Raw genomic sequence first — 20,143 nt, forward strand, 5'->3', positions numbered from 1 at the left:
TTGCCTCATGAGCTATATCAACTTCCAGCTTCTTTTTCCCCATGAGAGAATATAGTAGTTGAACGGTCTTTTTTCTTTTCAAACAATTTTTCCTTAGAAAAAGAGGCAGCTTAATCTGTGTGCTTTTTCATCCTTCTCAGCTTTCCTTTGTCACTACTAAGATAAAACATTTATTTCCAATTTCCCCTTCACTTTCACAGACACAGAGATGACAAAGCTGAGAGACAAAGAATCCCATGTTTTACTGCAAGAAAAATAGGACCAAGAAATGCATAATGGAACAATTTGAAGTTTTCACTGGGAAAAACATTTCATGTGTTTCATAGACCAGATTGTTGAAATTGGAACACATCCTCATGAAGAACAGAGAAAAGGGATGCATTCTAGCAATACAGCATACACCTTCAGTTTGTGTTGTTCATCCTTTACATCTCACATGTGAAAGGCGTGTCCCCAGAGATGAGAAACGTATCAACAATTTTGTATTTGTTGCTGATTGCTGGGATTTCTATTTTTGCTGTTTTTCACCAAAGACAAAGAATATTCCTTGCACACATTAGATTTATGCAGTTGGTTTAGTTTCTTTTCTCCTTTACTCTCTTACAGATATGTTTTACAAATGAGATAAACACAAAAAGAAAGATCCAGTTGTTTTGGAGGAGGGACAAGGAGGGAAGGATACAGTGAAGTGTCAAATATGTTTGGTTGGTTGGTTCTTTTTGAGTTAGTCATGAAAAAACTTCTCTTTCTCCCCTTTTCTTTGAATATTTGGTGTCAATTTTGTATATAAGATAAAAAAAATAATAAAGAAGACAATGCTCAGGTATTCATGGTTCAGATTCTGTTTGTTCAATTTTCTCTTTTTCTTTCCATGAAGAAACAAGACAAAGCAAACAAAAAAACATTTATCCGAATAACTTCAGGGACGGCACATTTTATAGCTCTGTAGTAGGAGTCTGGGCTGAAAAATGCAAAGGCATTCCAATAAATCAAAATCCAAGGCCAGAATCTGGGCTTCTCCGTGGTTGCCTTGTCCTAAAAATAAAGTTATTTTTAAGCATTAGAGGAGGAAAGCAGAAATAAACACCATCAGGAATCAGTCTGCTATCCTAACAGCAAAATCAGCTTAGGGACTCCAAGGCCCTGTGAAGATCCCAACTGACATCAGATTTCATGCAAGAAAACAAAAGAAAATCCTTAGATTCCATCCCAGCTCTGCATGGGACTCTCAACATAGAAATGGTGAATGAAACATGGTAGACCCATGCCATCTATGAGGCTAGGGTAAGGACTTAGCTTTAAAAAAAACCCCAAACCCTCCAGTTGTTGAGCCACTGCACAATTTCTCCTTCTGTTCAGGACATCCTGGTGCAGACAGTGAATATGGTGTCCATGGAGATTTTTCCCTCTCTGCACTGGAAGTCGGACACTGCATCTGTGTCCCTTCTTTGAATGAAATGAATAACTTGCATGCTCCATCTAACTCAATCTCCTTCACATTTGGTAACTGAGATACCCAGCTTTCATGTAAGCATCTTAATCTGATGGGAGCCAAGGAATATTATATCAGCCAAACACTGACACGCTCTAGAACTTCTCATAGGGTTACATAAGTTTAAACGATAAAATGGGGGTAAAATGGGGTAAAATTCACTTCCTGACACACTGGCACCTAAAGACACTTGAGATGTTCCAGACTACCCCAGACACAGGGCTGCTGGAGGCTCTGCATTGTATCTGTGAGACAGTACTTGAGACACTAGGAACGTCTCAAGCAACACCAAGAGCTTACATGTGGGACACTGAGTTGAGCCCCTGTGAATTTAGTCTGTCCCTCCAGCTGTACGGCTCTGCTACTTGAGATTACATGTTTAAACTGGGGTATTTTTGTAGATTGCCCCAACACAGGGTTGTCACAACTACTATGCTCAGAAAATAAATGGAAAGATATAATTCAGTTCTTATATTAGGGTACAGATCTAGCCTTCCTCTAGTATATGGAAGTGGCCTAGAAACATGAGCCACTACTTTATTTTTGGAATGTGATTCAGATTCCCACTGAGTTCAAATCCAGCGTTTGGGAAATTGTTTGTTATATGCTTTATGACAAAGAGCCACCAGCCTTTCAAGAGTAAAGACTGCAGTTGTTTTCCCCTAAACATGCTAACAGCAACACTGCAGGAAATTGAAGATGCCACCCATGAAAGGCACCCATTATTGGCAAATAAGGTTCTCTGTGAGCCAGGGAGCTCTCAGCTCCCTTTCCAAATCCATCATAAGTCAAGAAACATGTGCTGTCCCCTGTGCTGCAGATCCCAGCTTCTTGCCAGCTTTACAGGTTACTCACACTCACTTGTCTTCTTCAGCAGCTGACCCTGTCTTAGGTGGTCAGAAGGACTTGTGGCATCAGAATGGGAATTTCCCATGGCAGTGGACTCAGAAAAGGAATAAGGATTGAAAACATCTCTAAACAACAAGCGTGGATAATGCTAACTGTAGGAATACCCACTATGGCTGTGAGCCCAGTTCAGATCTTTGGAATTCAGAACTGGGAGCCAGTGTTGGAAAAATATGTGCATGTTTACAGAAGATAAATGCCTGCAAGTAAGACAAATAGACCACAATAAGAAAAAGTGGTCAAGTTTTAAGACAGTTTATATTTTGATCAATCATATCTTGGAACAGAAGTCCCAGAGTCCTGGATTTGACTCCTATTTAACTCACTCCCCAGGGTGCCAGTGTGCATAATGAAAAGTCACCACACAGCAGACAGGTCTCAGTGGGCTGGGATCATGTCAGCCCTAAAGTCAAAACAAAGCCAGGCCTGGTCAGGACTAAGTAGAAAAATAAACCGAAGAAGAAAAAAAAATAGCCCAGAATGAATCTGAAGGAAGCCACTGCCTTTCCCAATCTATCAGATAATTTGCAAAATTAGAGTTGGTTAACTATCAGGTCAGACCTTCCTCAAGAGCTGAACCAAGGTAAATAGATGCAAATGCCAGTTCCAACCAGCTGGCACATTTTACAGGAATACAAAAAGAAAAAGAAAAAGAAAAGGAAGATGATGATGAGGCAATACTGGAAATGAAGTTCAACTCATTTGCAATGGTGAGACTGAGATTCCCTAAAAGACATTGCGGTTTGAAGAACATTACTGAATAAAGTCAGAAGATATGCTCGGCAAAGCTCTTTTCTTGGAAAACCAATCAATCTGCCAGGAGAAGCTGGGAGCCAGGTTTATGGAAGTCCAATAGCTATCCTCCAAATGTAGGGACAGAAACAGGTATATCTTAGTCCTCATCTACTTATATTTTTGGTCCACTTTTTCTTTAGTGAACTCAGTTCTTTCTCATCGACTCTTGGGAATAATATAGGATCAGAGCCTTGGAAGTGGACATTAAAATATAAATAATTTGAAGTTTCCAGTTAATCGTAAAGGAATGACTTCCATGGAAGTCAACTCATTTTAAGATATATTGTGTTGGATTTCTAAAAATGTCACTAGGTAATTTGCCAGATGAGATTCAATAGATAATTGTGCTGATTTGCTGTGCATGTGTTAAGATGAAGAAAATTTTTATCTTATTCTTGGTCTAATTCCTTATACTACATGCTGAAAATACTGTCCTGAATTAATCACTTGCACATTTTCTGAGCCTATATATATATTCCCCAAGACATCCCTACCTCAGATACTCTAACCAAAATAATAGGGTATTTGAAAGAGGACAGAAGAGACTTACCCGGTGCTCAGTTAGCCATGATATGTTTCACAAAAGCTGGAAAGAAGAGAAAGAGAAGGATCATTTATCAATTCACCTACATTAAACTCAGTAAGGCCCCACATATCTCATTTCAGTTGTTACTTAAATTAATTCCTCTTGCTTCCTCTGATGTAATCACTTCGTAGATGAGGCTACAGACACCCTGGTGCTAAACGAGTTGTAAATCCTTAAGATAATATATATTACAGTGCAATGTAGTCAGAAGTCTGGTTAGCCAGTGGAAATGAACACTGTCTACCGATAATTTGCCAACTCACTTACCCCTAGCTACCAAATGAAACTGTTTTTCCAAAGTATACAACCATGAGAAACTCTGGATCACCATTTTTGTAAGGTTTCAGCAATGTTCATGCATGGGGAACTGAAAGAACCTGTGGAGTGAATATCCAGAATCCACAGCAGGTCACCTTGTCAGGTATCACGACCATCTCTTCAGTGAATTCAGGTTTAGAAACAAACAAGGTGCTTCAAATTCAAATTAAGTTGCTGTTCTTGTTTTTAACAAAAGGTTTTGGGTTTCATTTTTCTGCATTTTAAAAAATCATTCATCATCGAGAAGTGTTCAAGATTCTGAAATTCAAAGTAGGAAGAAGAAACACATTGCAGCAAGAAAATATTTTTTTCCTTCCTAATAATTTCTCTGAGTTTACTATAATACATGAGTCATATGGGTTGTCTAAAACTGCAGATTTCTGTTTATTGGCTCCTTACAAGAAAGATTTCCCTTAGGTCAGATCACTAGCACTTGTAAGTCAAACAAGTCTACCAACCAAAATATTCATAAAAGACTCAGTGAAGAGTATAGGTCAGCTAAGTCACCAAAATGACTCAACGGTCCCCAGTTAACCCTCGGAAAGGACCCAGGCAGGTACAATAGCACGTCTGTGATCTCTACTAGAATATTTTGTTTTACTGAATAGTGAAGCACATAGGCTGGCAAGATGCATGAGAGAAACATGGTCCATTTACTCACAACCAAATCTCTTTTTTTTTTCTGTCTAACAACAAGGAAATAAATTGGAAAGTCTTGTAGAAATTTTAGGTCAAAAGACCGAAGTAGATCCTAAGGAAAACATTTTTTTCTGGATTTTTGAAAGAAAATCTAGTCATTTTCTGTAGGGAACTCTCAAACGAAGTCTTTATCTTGTTTTCAGAGGACAAAGAGCCGTTGGGTTCAGGTTGGAAAAAAAAGAAGAGTAAAACCAGTTTACTTGTATTGGTTATGTCAATTGGATGTGTTTGGTCTCAAATTTGGAAAATAACACTGATTTTTGGGAGTCAGATCTTCCTTGGATTTAAGCCTTCACAGGAAAATTGCATGAAAACCTTCAAGTACATGTCCACTGCTCAGACTGGAGTGGTCATACCTACCTTCATAGTTGATACAACCATTGGCATCTTCCTGACCTGCCATTAGCTTATCAACTTCCTCTTCAGTCAACCTTTCACCTGAGTAGAAAGCAAAGTACTTTATTAGCTGAGCCCTTCTTAAGAATTTAAGAATAGTACAAAGAATCAAAGAATAAGGAAGAGAGAAAGAAAGAGAGAAGAGGGGGAGATTTTCTCCTCAGCTAATTTGGGCTGCTGACTGCTAGGAAAGCTAGTTTTACCCTTGCAAACAGGAAATTTGATCTGAAAACCAAGAAGACAGAATAAATACAGAAACCCACATAACATCCTGTTCACATTCTCATTCTTAAAAGAATAAACTTTTTCTGACCTACCAAATCTTGAAGGTTTTAGTCAGTCCTTAACCAAGTCCTAAACTCCCAGAAATTTCACTTATGCCTATGGCTTTGAGGTTCAGGAAGACTCCAAGATCAAACTGGAAATCTCTGAACTGAACCAGTGATCCATGCTGTTCATTTGATCATCTAAATACTGGGGCCGTATGTGCCCATAAGGCTTCGTTCTGGGTTAGCAGAGGGATCCTTTCAATAGATCTCCCTAATGTAGTATTAAGCACTAGTTTTAGGATGAGATCAAATGGCTTCCTCAAATGTATGGAGGAAATTTTAGAATGATTATCAGCTAAATTTTAAAAATTAAAATAAAATGCATTGGATGTGGCCTGTTACTTATGTTGTTCTACTTATACATTACTGATCTCTGACACATAGGAACAAGTCCTCAGCTGATGAGCTGGTGAAAATGCAACAATTTTTGGAAAATTAAACAGAAAAAATATTCTCATGTATAGAATACTTGGTTGTGCCTAAAATTTGACCAGTGTTAGGAATTTACCACTCTAAATAGAACTACTCTTTAAATTGAAATGCATCCTATCATAGTTTGAAAATCAGATATTGCTATGTTATTTTAGATGGCTGGAAACAGAAGGATAAGTACAAAATAATCTCCTGTAGTATGATAAAGCTCATAAAACTACCCAGACTTTTTATATTGTTCAGGGGAACGTTAGATAGGACATTGGTATTGATTTTGTGTGTTGGGACATTTTGGTGGTGGTGATAGGAGTTTATTTTACACAACTGATTTTGGTTCCCAAACTTCTTCATTAGTATCCGTTATGTAAATGAAAACAACACTGCTTTTTTTTATTACTATTCTGAGTCATTAATAGAGATGGATGTGTCATGGAATGGAAGCACCTGAGCATTAAAAAAAAAAAGGTTTATTTTTTGAATCAATATCCCAGCTCAAATCTTTCTTGTAATTGCTCATCCTTTCTTTAAAAAATAGTCAGCAAACCTTAGTAGAAAAGGCTGATTTTGAGAAATGCTTACTCAAATAACAACATGTCAGTTCATTCTAATCCAAATTCGAAACCTGTCATTAGGTTACAGACAAATTTTGTCTCGTACTCGTGCTGTTGTCATCTCTCTTTGTGAAAAACTGAGCTTCTGAAGTTAAGATTTGAGAGGACAGAGAAACAATGATTCCTGCTTTAAGAAGAGCTTTTCCATTTTGGAGACAATTCTGTTAAGCTGATGACTGGTTAAAAAGTACTTCATCTTAGAACTTTTCTTGAAGGTGCAGAAAAAAATTAATGTAAATATTGTAGGAGTAGATGAGTTTTCAGTTGTTTTTTTTTCACAGCTTGCATGCAAACATAATATTTATAGGAAAAATATGAGATTGGAACAAGGAAGGAGGAAAGGACAGGGAGGAAAGAAGGAAAACCAAATGTTCAATCTGTAGGTCAGGGATCTTATGCCTTGTTATTAAGAAGCTTTTTATGTGTGTGTCTTTATACTTGAGGACAATGTGATGGATGACTGAAGAGTTGCACAGTCATTTTCTCCGTAAGATCACCCAACTTAATACAGTCTGCATGGAAACTTAATACAGTGATGAAACTGTATAAGGAAAGGTTTACCTTACCTAGTGTAGCCAAAACGTGGCGGAGTTCAGCCCCCATCACTGTTCCATTTCCCTCCTTGTCAAACACACGCAGACCCTCCACAAAGTCCTCATAGGTGCCTGTGTCTTTTGTCTTGGCAATATGCTGGAGCATGGGCAGGAAAGTTTCAAAGTCAATCATCTTGGAGTTCATGTCTACAAAGGTAGAGATAAAAATGGAAGTTCTAGTGAATTCTGGGAGTGCTGAGGACTTATGCTGGGGCATGGATCATGGGTAAGTAGTGAGAGAAGTACCATGACAATAAATCCTGGCTAAAGAGGCAAGAATTACACAGGAATACGGTAAGTATAGGTAAAGAAATGGATAATCAAAGTTGGAAAAAGAAGTCTACAAAAAAGAAAGGTGTGCTTTTAAAAGACCAATAGAAAGAAAGAGATCACATAGATACCACATCAGATATCGTGTATCTGTCATATGCAAATAGCATGGGAAGCAAGCACAGTTAGAATCCCAAGGCTTCTGATGCAATAAAAATGCAAAACTAAGATGAAAGCAATAAAAAAGAAGCCTGTTCCTGATATCACATCAGCTTTGCTTTGCAGCCCTATAACACAGAGCTATCTAAAGCCATGATGGGAGGGGAGCATCAGAGTGAATAGGGGGTTGACAGGATGAGAGTTCTGCATCCCATTTTTCTGATTCTTTTTCTTTCAAGAGCATCACTGGACATTACAGTCCCTTAGGACTACTTGTCCCATCCAGCACTGTGTCACTGCCATATCATGGAAGAGACAGAGAAGTCGACTGAAAAATGCCTGAATGTAGATGCTGTCAAGGTGAGGTTTCCTTAGATATGAGCACACATTCTGTATGCAGTGCATGTTGAAGGCTGATAGAACTGCAGTTATTACAGAGCATTTCATATACACTCTTGTAGAACAAGCTGTGGCTTTTCTTTCAGTCTATCGTTTTGTCTCTACATAACTTCAAATGTCTGAGCTTTTAGTAAACACAAGTGAATGGCTGTCATCAAAGCAATTTTAGAAGGTAACACCTTCTCATTGTAAACGTATTGACACATGTGGCCATTAAATCAGTCTCCCAAATTTGAGACAATTATATTGACAGTCAGATAGGATTCATCCTTAGTTATTTCTCTGCTAGAAATTTGCAGAGGCTGTTCTATACCCTTCAACATTTCACAATTAGTCTTTCCATCTAGACCTCATCTACTTCATCGCTAATTCTTCAAGAGATCTTTTTCAAAATGAAAATTGAGGAGGACACCAACCTTCTTGTTTGGGTCTGCCAAGCACTTTCATGACTTCAGCCTGAGTTGGATTCTGCCCCAAAGCCCTCAAGACATCTCCACATTGTGCATATGTGATTTTCATCTCAGACTTGGGAGTCCGGTCAAAAAGTGAGAATGCTTCCTTGAATTCTGGAAGACAAAGAGATAGAAATAAATGCATGCCATGCTCTCTTGGAGAAAGTCAAAGCCAGCCCAGACCTTCCCCCTAATTAACTTGACATGACCCTTTTATTTTTACAAATTTGATGAACTTTGTTGGTGGTGTTATCTGAAATATGCGTGTTCTTCCTCTCTTGCACACTCTGCTTCAGTCATAGTCATAGGATCAAGTAGAAGAGGTCAAAAGCTTTTCTTGTGGTATTTCCGGCTCAGCTACCATCTGAAAGTGTGGAAAATCTCACAGGACTGGTTGGCCTTGAGATCTTTCCAGCTCAGCAGGAATGCTCAGGGTGGCATTGAATTCAATAGCCATTCTGCTCATTAGCTAACTGGATATTGTATTCAGCATTATATTTTTAGAGAGCACGGACAGCACACAGATGGAAGAGCACCTACAGTAGCAGGTAGCCAGATATGCCACGATAACCCACTGAAATAATCATACAGCACTTTGGCAGTGAGAGATGGTGAGTGTATATGAAAAATCTTATCATTGATCAGTTATGTTTAAAGGTGTCAATGAACATATCTAAAAGAATCCTCTGATTTTTCTTTTTTTCTTCTCGAAGTGTAGCAAGGCTATCTTCCTTCCCTAGAAGCTGCATCATTTGTTTATTCAGCCCTTTATTTTACACTCTATACTTTCTCCATATTAAACTTCTCAATTCCTTCTCCTTCTTATTGTTTCCTCTTCTTTTTCTCCTTATTTTTTTTTCTACTGATCTAATCTGATCTAACTAATCTTCTGATTCTGTTTTTCCTCTCCTCCTTTCTCCCTCCTTTTCTCTTTCTTATCATCTCATTCCTATCTTTCTCATTTGCTTCCCCATCCAGCACTTTCAAACAGCGATGCTTTTTTCTCACTTTGGACCAGCTAATACTCCTCCTGTTTTCCTCTTTGCATTCTCCTCTTTGCTTTCCCTTTTCCTCCTCTCCCCTCCTCTCTCTCCAGTCTTTGCTTCAGTCACCAGCTGGAGCCCAGATCCCACCGTCAGCCCTCATTCCAGCAGAGGGCAATAGTGGATTTTTGTGGGCTCCTTGCTGACAGGAGAAGGGGTCCAAGCCCCATTCTGAGCTCTCTCCTTTTCTGGGGGTCTCAGCAACCAAGGTGGATGGGAAACACTACTGCCTCTCTAAGCTGCTCATTTCCCTGCCCCTGAGACCACTTTCTGAAGCACCCTTTCCACCACGTTTCACAGTCCATCAGCCACTGGCAACTCATAAATCAATTTAAATTCAGATGTAACCACCTCTGATCAGAGCATTGGCCTGTGGGTTTGGAAGCAGCATTCTGTCAACATATAGATGGTTTTTTGGGGGGGTTATTATTTGCTTTTATGTTTGCTGGCTTAATGCAAGTTTCCATCAAAGCAATGAAACCAGCGTGGCTATGGTCTCCTTTGTCCCCTTGGTAGCCATTAAACCACTGGCAGGAGCAGTTTATATTTTCATACTCCTAATTGCTACCTATCTTCTCATATTCTTCTCCTTTTTGAAAAGGCCAGGGATCCAGTTTCATGATGACACATTGCCACAACCACTGATTTTTGCTGGCAGTGTAGGCAGGAGGACATGTGAAGATGGGTGTGTAACAGTGGGCTTCACCCACAGAACATTCTTCCTCCTCTGAGAGTAACGTTTTGGGGGCTACTATAACAGTGACTCTTTGCAAGGAAGTAAGTCTGCTACAGCAACAGCTTTTCCTTAGCAAGGGCATGTGGTTCACATCACCCTAGGAGATATGGCTTGAAAAATGTTGAGGAACTTTGCTGTCTGTTTTCCCCTCATCACCTCAACACAGAATCAGCTGTCAGAAAGACAGCTGGGGTCAGTGATAATAGGTTGACAGACAGACAGCTTCTATGAACCCTAGCTCTTGAGTCCTGACAGTATAACAGCTGTTATGTCAAGTGCTGTTTGTTTCCTGAAGTGTGTTTTTAACACAGAATAAAACAGCCTCAAGCACTAGAGCACCAATTCTCCTCTTCATTAAACAGGTAGCACACTTCTTGGCAAGGTTTTCATGTGTGCACACTGGTATTGAGGACAGTGCATGCTAGGGGCAATCCAGGGACAGCTGTGGTCCATCCCACAGATATAATGTCCCATTGCTGAAGGCATTCAAGCCCAAGCTGGATGGGGCCCTGGGCAGCTTGATCTAATAGGTGGCAACCCGACCATGGCATCACATTCACAACTGGATGATCTTTGACATCCTTTCCAACCCAAGCCATTCTATGATTCTGTGATTCTACAAAGTAGAGCTCTTCTGCTTGCTCCCCAAATGACTTTCAGACTGCTAGGCACTCTTTCCAGCCATTCATGATAGAAATGATGAACCTGATGTGGGATTTATGTTAGCTGTGTTTGGTGTTTTTTTCTGATGCTAGCATACAGTATAACTTTCACAGAATCACAGATGACTTTCCATTATCCTACTGTGGCTTACATATAAGTCTCACTGCTTTTCTCACAGAGATTGTTATCTGCCTCTTGCCCCATGGCTTTCCCTTTGATGCTACAAGGATATCCTATTTCACAAGTCCCAGATCCCCAGCTGTGGTCAATGTTCAGCAGAGGCTGCTGTAAAGAAAGAAAATTCAGTTTCTAGATATGGTCTGCTCCAGACCTGCTACCTCTTATGGAAGCCATGGAGCTGCTCCAGATTTGCCTTTTCCTAGCCATTGCAATGTGCTGCTGGTCAGATAAGCACACTATTCTCTTTTTTAAATAGTGCTTTTCCTGTTCTCCTTAAGAATGTGGAAACAAGGCATAGAAATTAAGGGGTTCCTATCCAATCCACAAGGCATTAACTGATGAGTTATTCTGCTGTCCTGCGTTTCTGGATTAGCTTTAAGTTTTGTAGCCCAGACTGCACCTCTTCAGTGGATCTCCCATGGTTCTGGGACTAGAACCGGGGCACTTTCCTAGAAACCAGCAGTTGCCTCAATTCACAAGTTGTTTTTGACCTGATGTTAGAATGCAGAAACTAGAACCATGAAGGGGACATTGAAAATCTGAAGATAATTCTGGAAGTTTGTAGCAAAGCCTCTATTTCTGAGGCATTATGGCATTTGGTTCCAGTTCAGAAAATCCTTCCTTCTATATCTCTCTGAATCACTCTGAATGTATGGCCCATAATATTTCCATCTGTGCTAATGAATTCATTTACTGTTTTTCTTAGAATCTACCAAGTTCTTCCAAAGGTTTAGAGACCAAAGAAAAGCTCTGCCAGATGTTCAGTTCCATCTATCAATTATCCTTTAAGTACAAAGAAGGTATTAGCTGAGGAAAAAGGGGACAGCTGCAGTGGATAGTGTTCCCAAGACTTCGTATGTGAGGTTTCAGTATCATTTTCTTAGGCTGGGACAAAAGGTTCAGAAACTAATACTGATGTTTTCCTTTGAAAGAAAAACCATCATTGCTGTCATTATTTGATGGTTTCTGGAGAGATGTCACAAAACTGTAATAGATTAAATTCTGATTAAATACAGAGAAAAGCTCTCAAAAGCAGGGTTGGGAGATTTTCTCTTGAAAGGATCGATTTTTTATTGGTGGGTTTTCTTAACTAAAAAGCATATTTTTGAACTGTGGTTTGGAGGGTTGGGTTATTTCTTTTTTGTTTTTGCCTCATAGGGAGAGGAAATGATGTTTTCTTTGAAAAAAATATATGCCCAATCTGCATGCTGCTTTACTGTCCTTATTTTCCCTTGACCAACTCAATGAAGGATTTGGAGGAGGGATGTGGCAGAGGTAGAACCATGAGTTAAAGCACAGTTATCTCAAGAGAGTACCACTTCCCACACTTGCTTTCACCCCAGTGCTTTCCTCCCACTGATGGTATTTACTGCGCAGAGAAGAGCAACAGATCTTCCTCACCTTCAATCTGATCAGGGGTAAATTCAACCTGAAAGAGATGATAACATCCAGATTAAAACAAGAAAACCATGCCATGGGTGCTTTTGAGGTACATGAAAGTCACTGATCCAAATGTCCAAAATAATTCAGTAGAGCCTGTAGGTTTTTCTTCTTACTTCCTCCATTTTCCCTTATCAGTCAGTCCCACCTTTATCACCAAAAGGCTGAAAATGCCCTTTGTCCGTTCTTCTGTGTCCCTGCTCCTGTGTTCCTCCTGTAGTGTCTCTTGTGTATCCCAAGTTCTCCCCTACCACTGATGCTCTCTATATGATTATGGCAGCTCCTAAAAGGGTCCTAAAAGGGTTTAATCTATAGACAGTTAGGGATACACTGTCCATAGCCTAAGAGCTAGTAGTATCAAATGAGACTGGCACAAATCAGAGCAAAGCAAAGGAAGTGGTTCTTTGCTCTTGCAACTTCATCATGAAAATCTGATACTGTGGAAGCTCACAATCAACGTGTATGTGAAGGGTCACAGGACCACTTCTTGGAGGTGAAAGCCATTGAGGTTTACCAAATACAAGAATACTTAGCTCAGGAAGCCTCTGAGTTTTAGGAGAGGGATTAGGGGTGTTCTGCCCTGTTTTTATATCTTTTCCTAAAGCATCCTCCCAGCATCGCTGCCAGACTGTATGTACAGCTCTCAGGACTTTGTTCAGCCATCTGCTTCTTGTGATCTTATCACTGCTCCCTAACTCCTGGGGATATTCTGCTCTCTGCTTTGACATGGCAATGCCCTTTTGCCACTCTGGACTCCATTTTATGAGGCCTGTGGGATGACAATGAACTCTAACACAAAAGGAGAATACACACTGTCAAAATGTGACGTCCAAGCTTCTAAATGAATAGGCATAGGTCAACAATGTGATGCACACCAGATTGCAGACTGCCCCCACAGGCTTCTATTAAGTTTGTTTGGAGACATAGCATGGCAATCTACAATAAAAATGAGATACAAACCCACATATTCTAAGCACACTGGATTAGCAGTCCATTGCTATAACCAGTATGTTGCTGACAGATGAGACAAGACACAGCTTACCACATATAATCACAGGAAATTGCATATGAAGAGGGCAGGAGAGTGCTTATTTTTTATTTTATTTTTTTGTTTGTTTAAGAAGATCCAGACATTAGCACCCGAAGTGTAAGGGTGGGGAGAACTGCCCACAGAAGACATGCAGTCTTTGGGAGCATCTCCTTTATCCAGTTCCTCGCCTGTGGGTGTGGGCTTAACTTCATTTTACAGTCTCCTCTCGTGCAGTCTTTGGCTCCTTTCTAAAGCATTTGTCAGATAAGCTGGGAGGTTGATGTCTTAAGATACATCAAGAGCAAATAGTTTTCATCCCATTAAATAGTTTTGTTCTCTACCTCCAATGAGGGTGTCAGCTATGCCTGCCTCTCAGGGAATACCAATACAGCATAATAATAATAATAATAATTGGCATCTCTGCTGATGGAGGTATTTCTTCACAGGAAGATTGTCAGACTGACCTTATAGTGAACACGTAAATGAAGAGAAGCCCTACTTTTTAATGCATAAATTTGCATGTAAATATACATATGCAAACAGTACACTTGATGCAGACCTAAGAGTACACAAACGTACACCCTTGGAAGCATTCAGTTCTGGACATGTGCAACCATCTCTCTCCCCAGCATAAGCACAACCCTGCATACTTTGGGTCAAATTTTCCTTATGATCCTGGCCATCTCTCATTGTTTAACATCTTATTTTACTCTTTGGCAGAAAAGCTACTGGGTGAAGCTAAGACATAGTTAACACCTTACGCACAAACTCCATAATCCCTTCAAACTAAAATGCAGTATAACACAATCATTACTACCTAGCTGAGATTTTCATGCTCTTAAGGGTTGGAGCCAAACTAAGTCTCTAACCCTGGAGCCAGGACATCTGTGACATCACATGACAACACCAATCTCTTCTTCCTTCCACCCAGGGCTCCACAGACAGGTCCCAGCTGATTTTCTGTCTCCAAATACCCTGAACAGCACGAGGAGCTCTAGCATTTATAGAAGACAGTGAGTGCTGTAGACAGCCCCAAATATACTCTATCCATGCACATAACTTGCCAGTTAGTAACATTGCACTAATAGAGATTGCTCGCAGGAAGCTCTAGTTATTCATCATTGGTTGTTGAGAAGTTCTTGAGAAAATGATGTTCCTGGACCCCACTCACAGGACGTGCTGGAATAGCTGGAGTTGGCCATTCTTGAAAGTAGTGTATTTAGTGCAGAGGGAATTAGTGGTTTAATCTGTCTTGGTAGAAAACATCAAAAAACCATATTTTATTTAGGTACCTCATTTAATCAGCCCTAATCCTTTGGATAAATCCTTTGCCTACTCCTATTTCCTACAAACACCCCATCTTTTTCTCCATACAATACTATTTCTGGGCATCTTCTGGCTTAGAAGGAAGAATAAGAAAACATCTGGTGGACTTGAAGGAGAAGAATCACGACTAACCCTGCAGCTGTTGAAAAACAGGCCACTGTTTTTCTATTCACCCTGTTCAGCCCTTATCTGAATTAGTTCATTCAGAGGATTATCACTTTGTTTGTAATTCTCAGTCATAGTTTAACTTGAACAAAGTCCAATTAATAAAATAGTTGCCTAAGTGGCAGCCAGGACACTGTCTGGAAGGAAGTGTGTAGAGAATACAAGTTAAGGAACCAACAAAAGAGCATCTATATTCTTTCCTTTCTAACACATAGATGGATCCAAACACATCTTTGTCATGAGGATTATAATAATCTAGATTAGTTCATATCCCAAATCCACAATTTTCGTCTAAATTAGAAGTAAATATCCATCAGGGAACACATTTATACAGGTGTGTTGTCAGTAGACAGCCTTACACTCAATGTGTCTAATTATATAAAGCTTTGTGAATTTGACTGAAAGTAATTGCCTATTGAGTTTATTTAGGCATCAACAGCAAGTGTGGGTGAAATAAGGCCAAAGCTGCTGGCAACTTGTTCTTAAATCACTGTGATGGATTGTTCTTGGGAAAGAATTAATCTCAGCTACAGTTAGATGTAGACAGCCAGATGTGTCAGCCATCTCTCATTCCATTTATACAAGCAGAGCGGAAGGGAGACTTCTAGGGTGTGATTTGACTTTGTTTAGTTCTGTGCTTATGGAAGAGATTAATTTTGCTCCCAATTCCACTGAGTGGATCAATCAATTCTACAATAATGATATAAAGAGCTTGGGTGACTCACGCAGATGTAGATGGCTTTTCTTGATCTGGTGAATCCCACCCAGAAAGCCTGAGCTGGCCCTTTGGCAGACTGCAGGCCAGGAGAAACTGTGCCAGAACAAAAAAAGGATGACTGCAAATTCCCACGACCAGATCAAAGGGAAGGACTGGGCTGAAAGGCTGAGCATGCCTCACCTCTAATCATGGCCCCTATAAAAACACCACCCAGAGCTGGAGGGCTGTGCGTGACAGCTGACAAGGCTGTGGCAGACAGTTTGACCAGACCTACCACCCAAGCACGGCTTCCTCTCAGGAAAGCTGCAGAGATGTGTGGGTGGTGTCTACTGCTATTTTCTCCTCTCTCAGCACATGCCACCATGGAGTTGAAGGGAAAAGCAAGCCATCATTTACCTAGCCACAGGGTATCACTGAAAATGAATGGAACAAATTCGGGCTATATTTAGATTGAAGATGATCGAGGTTTTGTTTTCTCTCCCCTCTCCCTCGGAATGGTATGGAACACACAAGACCAACACCATCTCCGTGTAGTAAGAGGAGAGGTGTAGCTATCCATGAGGACAGCATGACCACTGTCCCAGAGACCTTAGGCAGAAGGTTCCGGAGGGCAGACTGTAAAAATGGGGACAAGCTAGGGCAAACAGGGACAAAGGGTCCCAGTGCTTGCAGCTACTCTCTGTGGCTTCATCGCCATAGTTCTCCAGTTCTACTGCAGCAGGGTTCCAAGGGAGTGAAAGCCCTCAGCAGTAATTCTGATGCCCAGACCCACCCCAATGCACAGGCACTTACCCAGCTTCCCACCAGCATCACTCCACACTTTGCTGAACTCAGTCAACAGAGCATCCTTCATCACCCAAAGCAACAGAACATACTTACAGGCTTAATGTGACTTTGCTTTCCCAGATAGGCTTTGCATTCACTGCTTCCTTGGGTAAAGCAGTATAATTTCCCTTGGGCTTTTATTTGTTTGTTTGCTTTTAAAATGCTGACACTTTAGAAGATTTAAGTTTACCCTGGTATTTTTTTTCCTGATGGCCAATGTGGTTTCAACTCAAGGTCGTTGCTATGAAGGCCAAGGACCCACAACACCAAGGCACACAATGCTGTTACTTGGTACAAATCCTTATGAGACAGAGCTGCTGACTGCTAATCATTTTCCTCTTGTCTCCTACTCTGATGTGTGGGCTGTGCCTTATATTCCTCATAGACATGAGGCATCTGTATTAAATCCTTTTCCCACCAAGTGTTATGCCAGCTTCCCTGAAGTTTTAGCAATCTTGTCTTAATTACCTGGCAACCCATGCCACGAATTGTGGTCCTAATGTGACTGTCCTCTTTGCGTAAAGGTTGACATTAAGCTGTTTTTTTGTCCCAGAAAAACCAGGAGGGATGTACGCACTCCTTTGTGCTTTGAACGTCATTCACAGCTTCTTATCTCGGGGACTTTATTTGTGAACCCATAGTATCTCAATCAAGCACACAATTCTGTGCATGCTAAGTCAGTCATAGCTAAGCCTGAAAGAAATCCTATTAATAAAAGTGTTCCTAACCAGCATCCAGGAGGTTATCTGGGGAGAAGTATTTTGACAATGCAAGAAAGGAGCCCTTCCAGAAAAAATAAAATAAATAAATATATATATATATAATTTTCTTCTTGTTTCATAGGAATGATATTCTGAGAAATACTAATACAAACAGCAAGGCTTTTCACTTAGCTGTGACAGAGCTAGTTATGGAGAAGGAAATGGATCTTTCTTATTTTGCTCTTGGGGGCCAATTTAGGAAGCAGACATGCAGCAGATGGAAAGGAGCCCAAAATGCCGTAAAGATCGGTATAAATGTGTCGAGATTACATTTGTATTTTGCAAACATGTTTTCTTTTTTCCACTAAGACCTTTTAAAATCTATTAATACTCATCATCTCCATTGTCTTCTCTCCTGTCACTTTCTGCGTAGAGCAATTTGGATGTACATAAACTCCTCCACTGCAAGCACTGACACACAGCCAAGTCTCGTTTCTTGACTATTTGTAGTCACTCCTGAGTTCTCATCATCTCTGGCTTCTGAAATTCTTTTGGTAAGTCTACATTTAGTTCCCAGGGTTGTCCTAAGGATGAGTCAGAAGGAGCTGTACAGTATGGATACTCAACTAGAACGTGAGCTCTGACTCAGTACAGTGAGAGAAGCTCCACCTGGTCTTCATGGGGAATAGCTTACGCTGAACTTATTACCAGCTAGAAGCCCAAACATAAAACTCTGTTGAGTTCACACTGTCTTGAAATGAGGGTTGGTTGGCTTTTTAGTTTGCCCATTTAGGTGTTTTGTTTGTTTGTATTTCTGTTTGCTTGCATTTATGACAGAAAACGTTATTTAGGAGATTGAGAACAGAACTGTTAACCTCTTACTGATATTGAAAAATAGAAACAGACAATTATTTTCAACTCAGTTAGTGGAGCGTTTCAACAACACTGAACACTTCAAATTATTAAAAATGAGGAAGAATCTTAGTCAAGATTATGGAGAAGATGCTGCCACATCAGGAAAAACTAAAACATTTTGTTTCCAGCACACACTCTTATCTACTGGAAAATGGTTGCCTTGAATTTTTTGCTTATCTGGGTCTCCTAAGAGTTGAAAAAATAGAACAGTGTGTCACCATCTCTGCCAATATACCTGCAGGAGACTTCATGGTTTCAAGGCAAATGGTGAGTTTTGCAGCCATGCTGAGAAGTGCTTTTGGGGAACCCATGAAGTTTCTGATTACATGGTACCCTGCCTTACGTGGAAATCTGAATCCCTGCTAAGTGAGGAACTGAACCCCAGTAAATCTACAGGGCACGGGTTCAAGAATAATTTCCAGGCATATGGCGACTCAAAGCAGCCTTACCTTAGCACCGATACTCTGTGATATCTACTTTCCCTTGCTCCCTTGTTTTCTGTAAATTAATTTGCAAGTTGAAAAATAGAGCAGAGCGGAGCAAAATAGAGTAGAGCAGAAGAAGGGAAGGGAAGGGAAGGGAAGGGAAGGGAAGGCACCGATACTCTGTGATATCTACTTTCCCTTGCTCCCTTGTTTTCTGTAAATTAATTTGCAAGTTGAAAAATAGAGCAGAGCGGAGCAAAATAGAGTAGAGCAGAAGAAGGGAAGGGAAGGGAAGGGAAGGGAAGGGAAGGGAAGGGAAGGGAAGGGAAGGGAAGGGAAGGGAAGGGAAGGGAAGGGAAGGGAAGGGAAGGGAAGGGAAGGGAAGGGAAGGGAAGGGAAGGGAAGGGAAGGGAAGGGAAGGGAAGGGAAGGGAAGGGAAGGGAAGGGAAGGGAAGGGAAGGGAAGGGAAGGGAAGGGAAGGGAAGGGAAGGGAAGGGAAGGGAAGGGAAGGGAAGGGAAGGGAAGGGAAGGAAGGGAGAAGAGAATATTCTGAACTGGGGAGACCCACAAAGACCACTGAATCCAAATTTTGGCAAAGTAACAGGGCACTTTTCAATCACTGTTCTTTTCCAAATCTGGAAGTAGCCTATAAATCAATAGCTCTCTTTTTAGGATGGGGAATATGTTGCCAAAGTTTTCCAGAGCACAAGGAGAAATTCCAGAGCCTTGACAAGAGAATGACACAGCTGTTCTGAAGAATGGAGACAGCTTCTGGCAACAAGCATCACCAGAAATATAAAATATTTAGTAAACTGACTGTTCTGCCTGTAGCTTCATAGTTTTAAATTCTCCATCAATTTACTGACGGCTGGCTTCCTGCTTTCTCTGCAGCCCCCCTTCACCAGCCTCACCAGCAGATGTTTGTTCAGATGTTTATAACTGCGGAAGAAATTATAAAACCTCAAAAATACACTCGGTTAAATTCTGGAGGGGAACCTTGGGTGTAAGGGAGGTGAGACATTGTACTGTCTGCTCTTGAACTGAGACAGCAGTCCTTGGGTTTGGTGTCTGATGGGGAAGATCCCAAGAATGTGGGCATCATTGAAGCATTTCCTGGAGCTTCAGGCCTTCTGGCAGTTGGGAAAAAGTCTGATATCCCAACCCAACAAGCATGGATACAGGTGGACTCCACCATCCCATGTTGCAATGTGGGTCAGCACTGTGTTTGTGTCCCTTGCAGTCAGATCATCATAAGATGGAAGGGCTCAAACAGGGCAGGGAGAAGCAGTCAACAGATGATACATTTGGTGGATATGGTACACTGGCAAAAAGTCCAGGAAGACTGAAAAACTTCTGTATTTAATTTTGTAAATATCTTTACTAAGAAAAAAAAATATTATTATAATTGTCATCATTATTGCTCTTACTATTTTGAGTGTTTGCTCTTTGACTTTCATTTTCAAATCAAACATTTTTCTATTGTAAATGCTGGCAGGTGTTTTCTTGTTCCTTTTAATTCAAGAATTTTTATATTGAACT

The 20,143-nt window shown here is 40.5% G+C and overlaps 1 protein-coding gene across 1 annotated transcript in view; it reads right to left on the minus strand.

Moving 5' to 3' along the window:
• Positions 1–826: 826 nt before the first annotated feature.
• MYL3 (myosin light chain 3) overlaps positions 827–20,143 on the minus strand; it is a 35,802-nt gene continuing 16,485 nt past the window's right edge. Inside the window, exons 2-7 of the mRNA XM_065744857.1 lie at positions 12,461–12,488; positions 8,402–8,551; positions 7,131–7,304; positions 5,157–5,234; positions 3,744–3,779; positions 827–1,035 (exon numbers count right to left, since the gene is read on the minus strand). Of these exons, the coding sequence (XP_065600929.1) occupies positions 3,751–3,779; positions 5,157–5,234; positions 7,131–7,304; positions 8,402–8,551; positions 12,461–12,488 (459 nt within the window). The 3' untranslated portion in view covers positions 827–1,035; positions 3,744–3,750. The remainder of the gene's footprint in view (positions 1,036–3,743; positions 3,780–5,156; positions 5,235–7,130; positions 7,305–8,401; positions 8,552–12,460; positions 12,489–20,143) is intronic.

This window comes from Cyrtonyx montezumae, unplaced genomic scaffold (genome assembly GCF_038088225.1).
Source record: "Cyrtonyx montezumae isolate F1298 unplaced genomic scaffold, pur_monq_1.0 scaffold_32, whole genome shotgun sequence".
In the NCBI taxonomy this organism is placed as follows: Eukaryota; Metazoa; Chordata; class Aves; order Galliformes; family Odontophoridae; genus Cyrtonyx; species Cyrtonyx montezumae.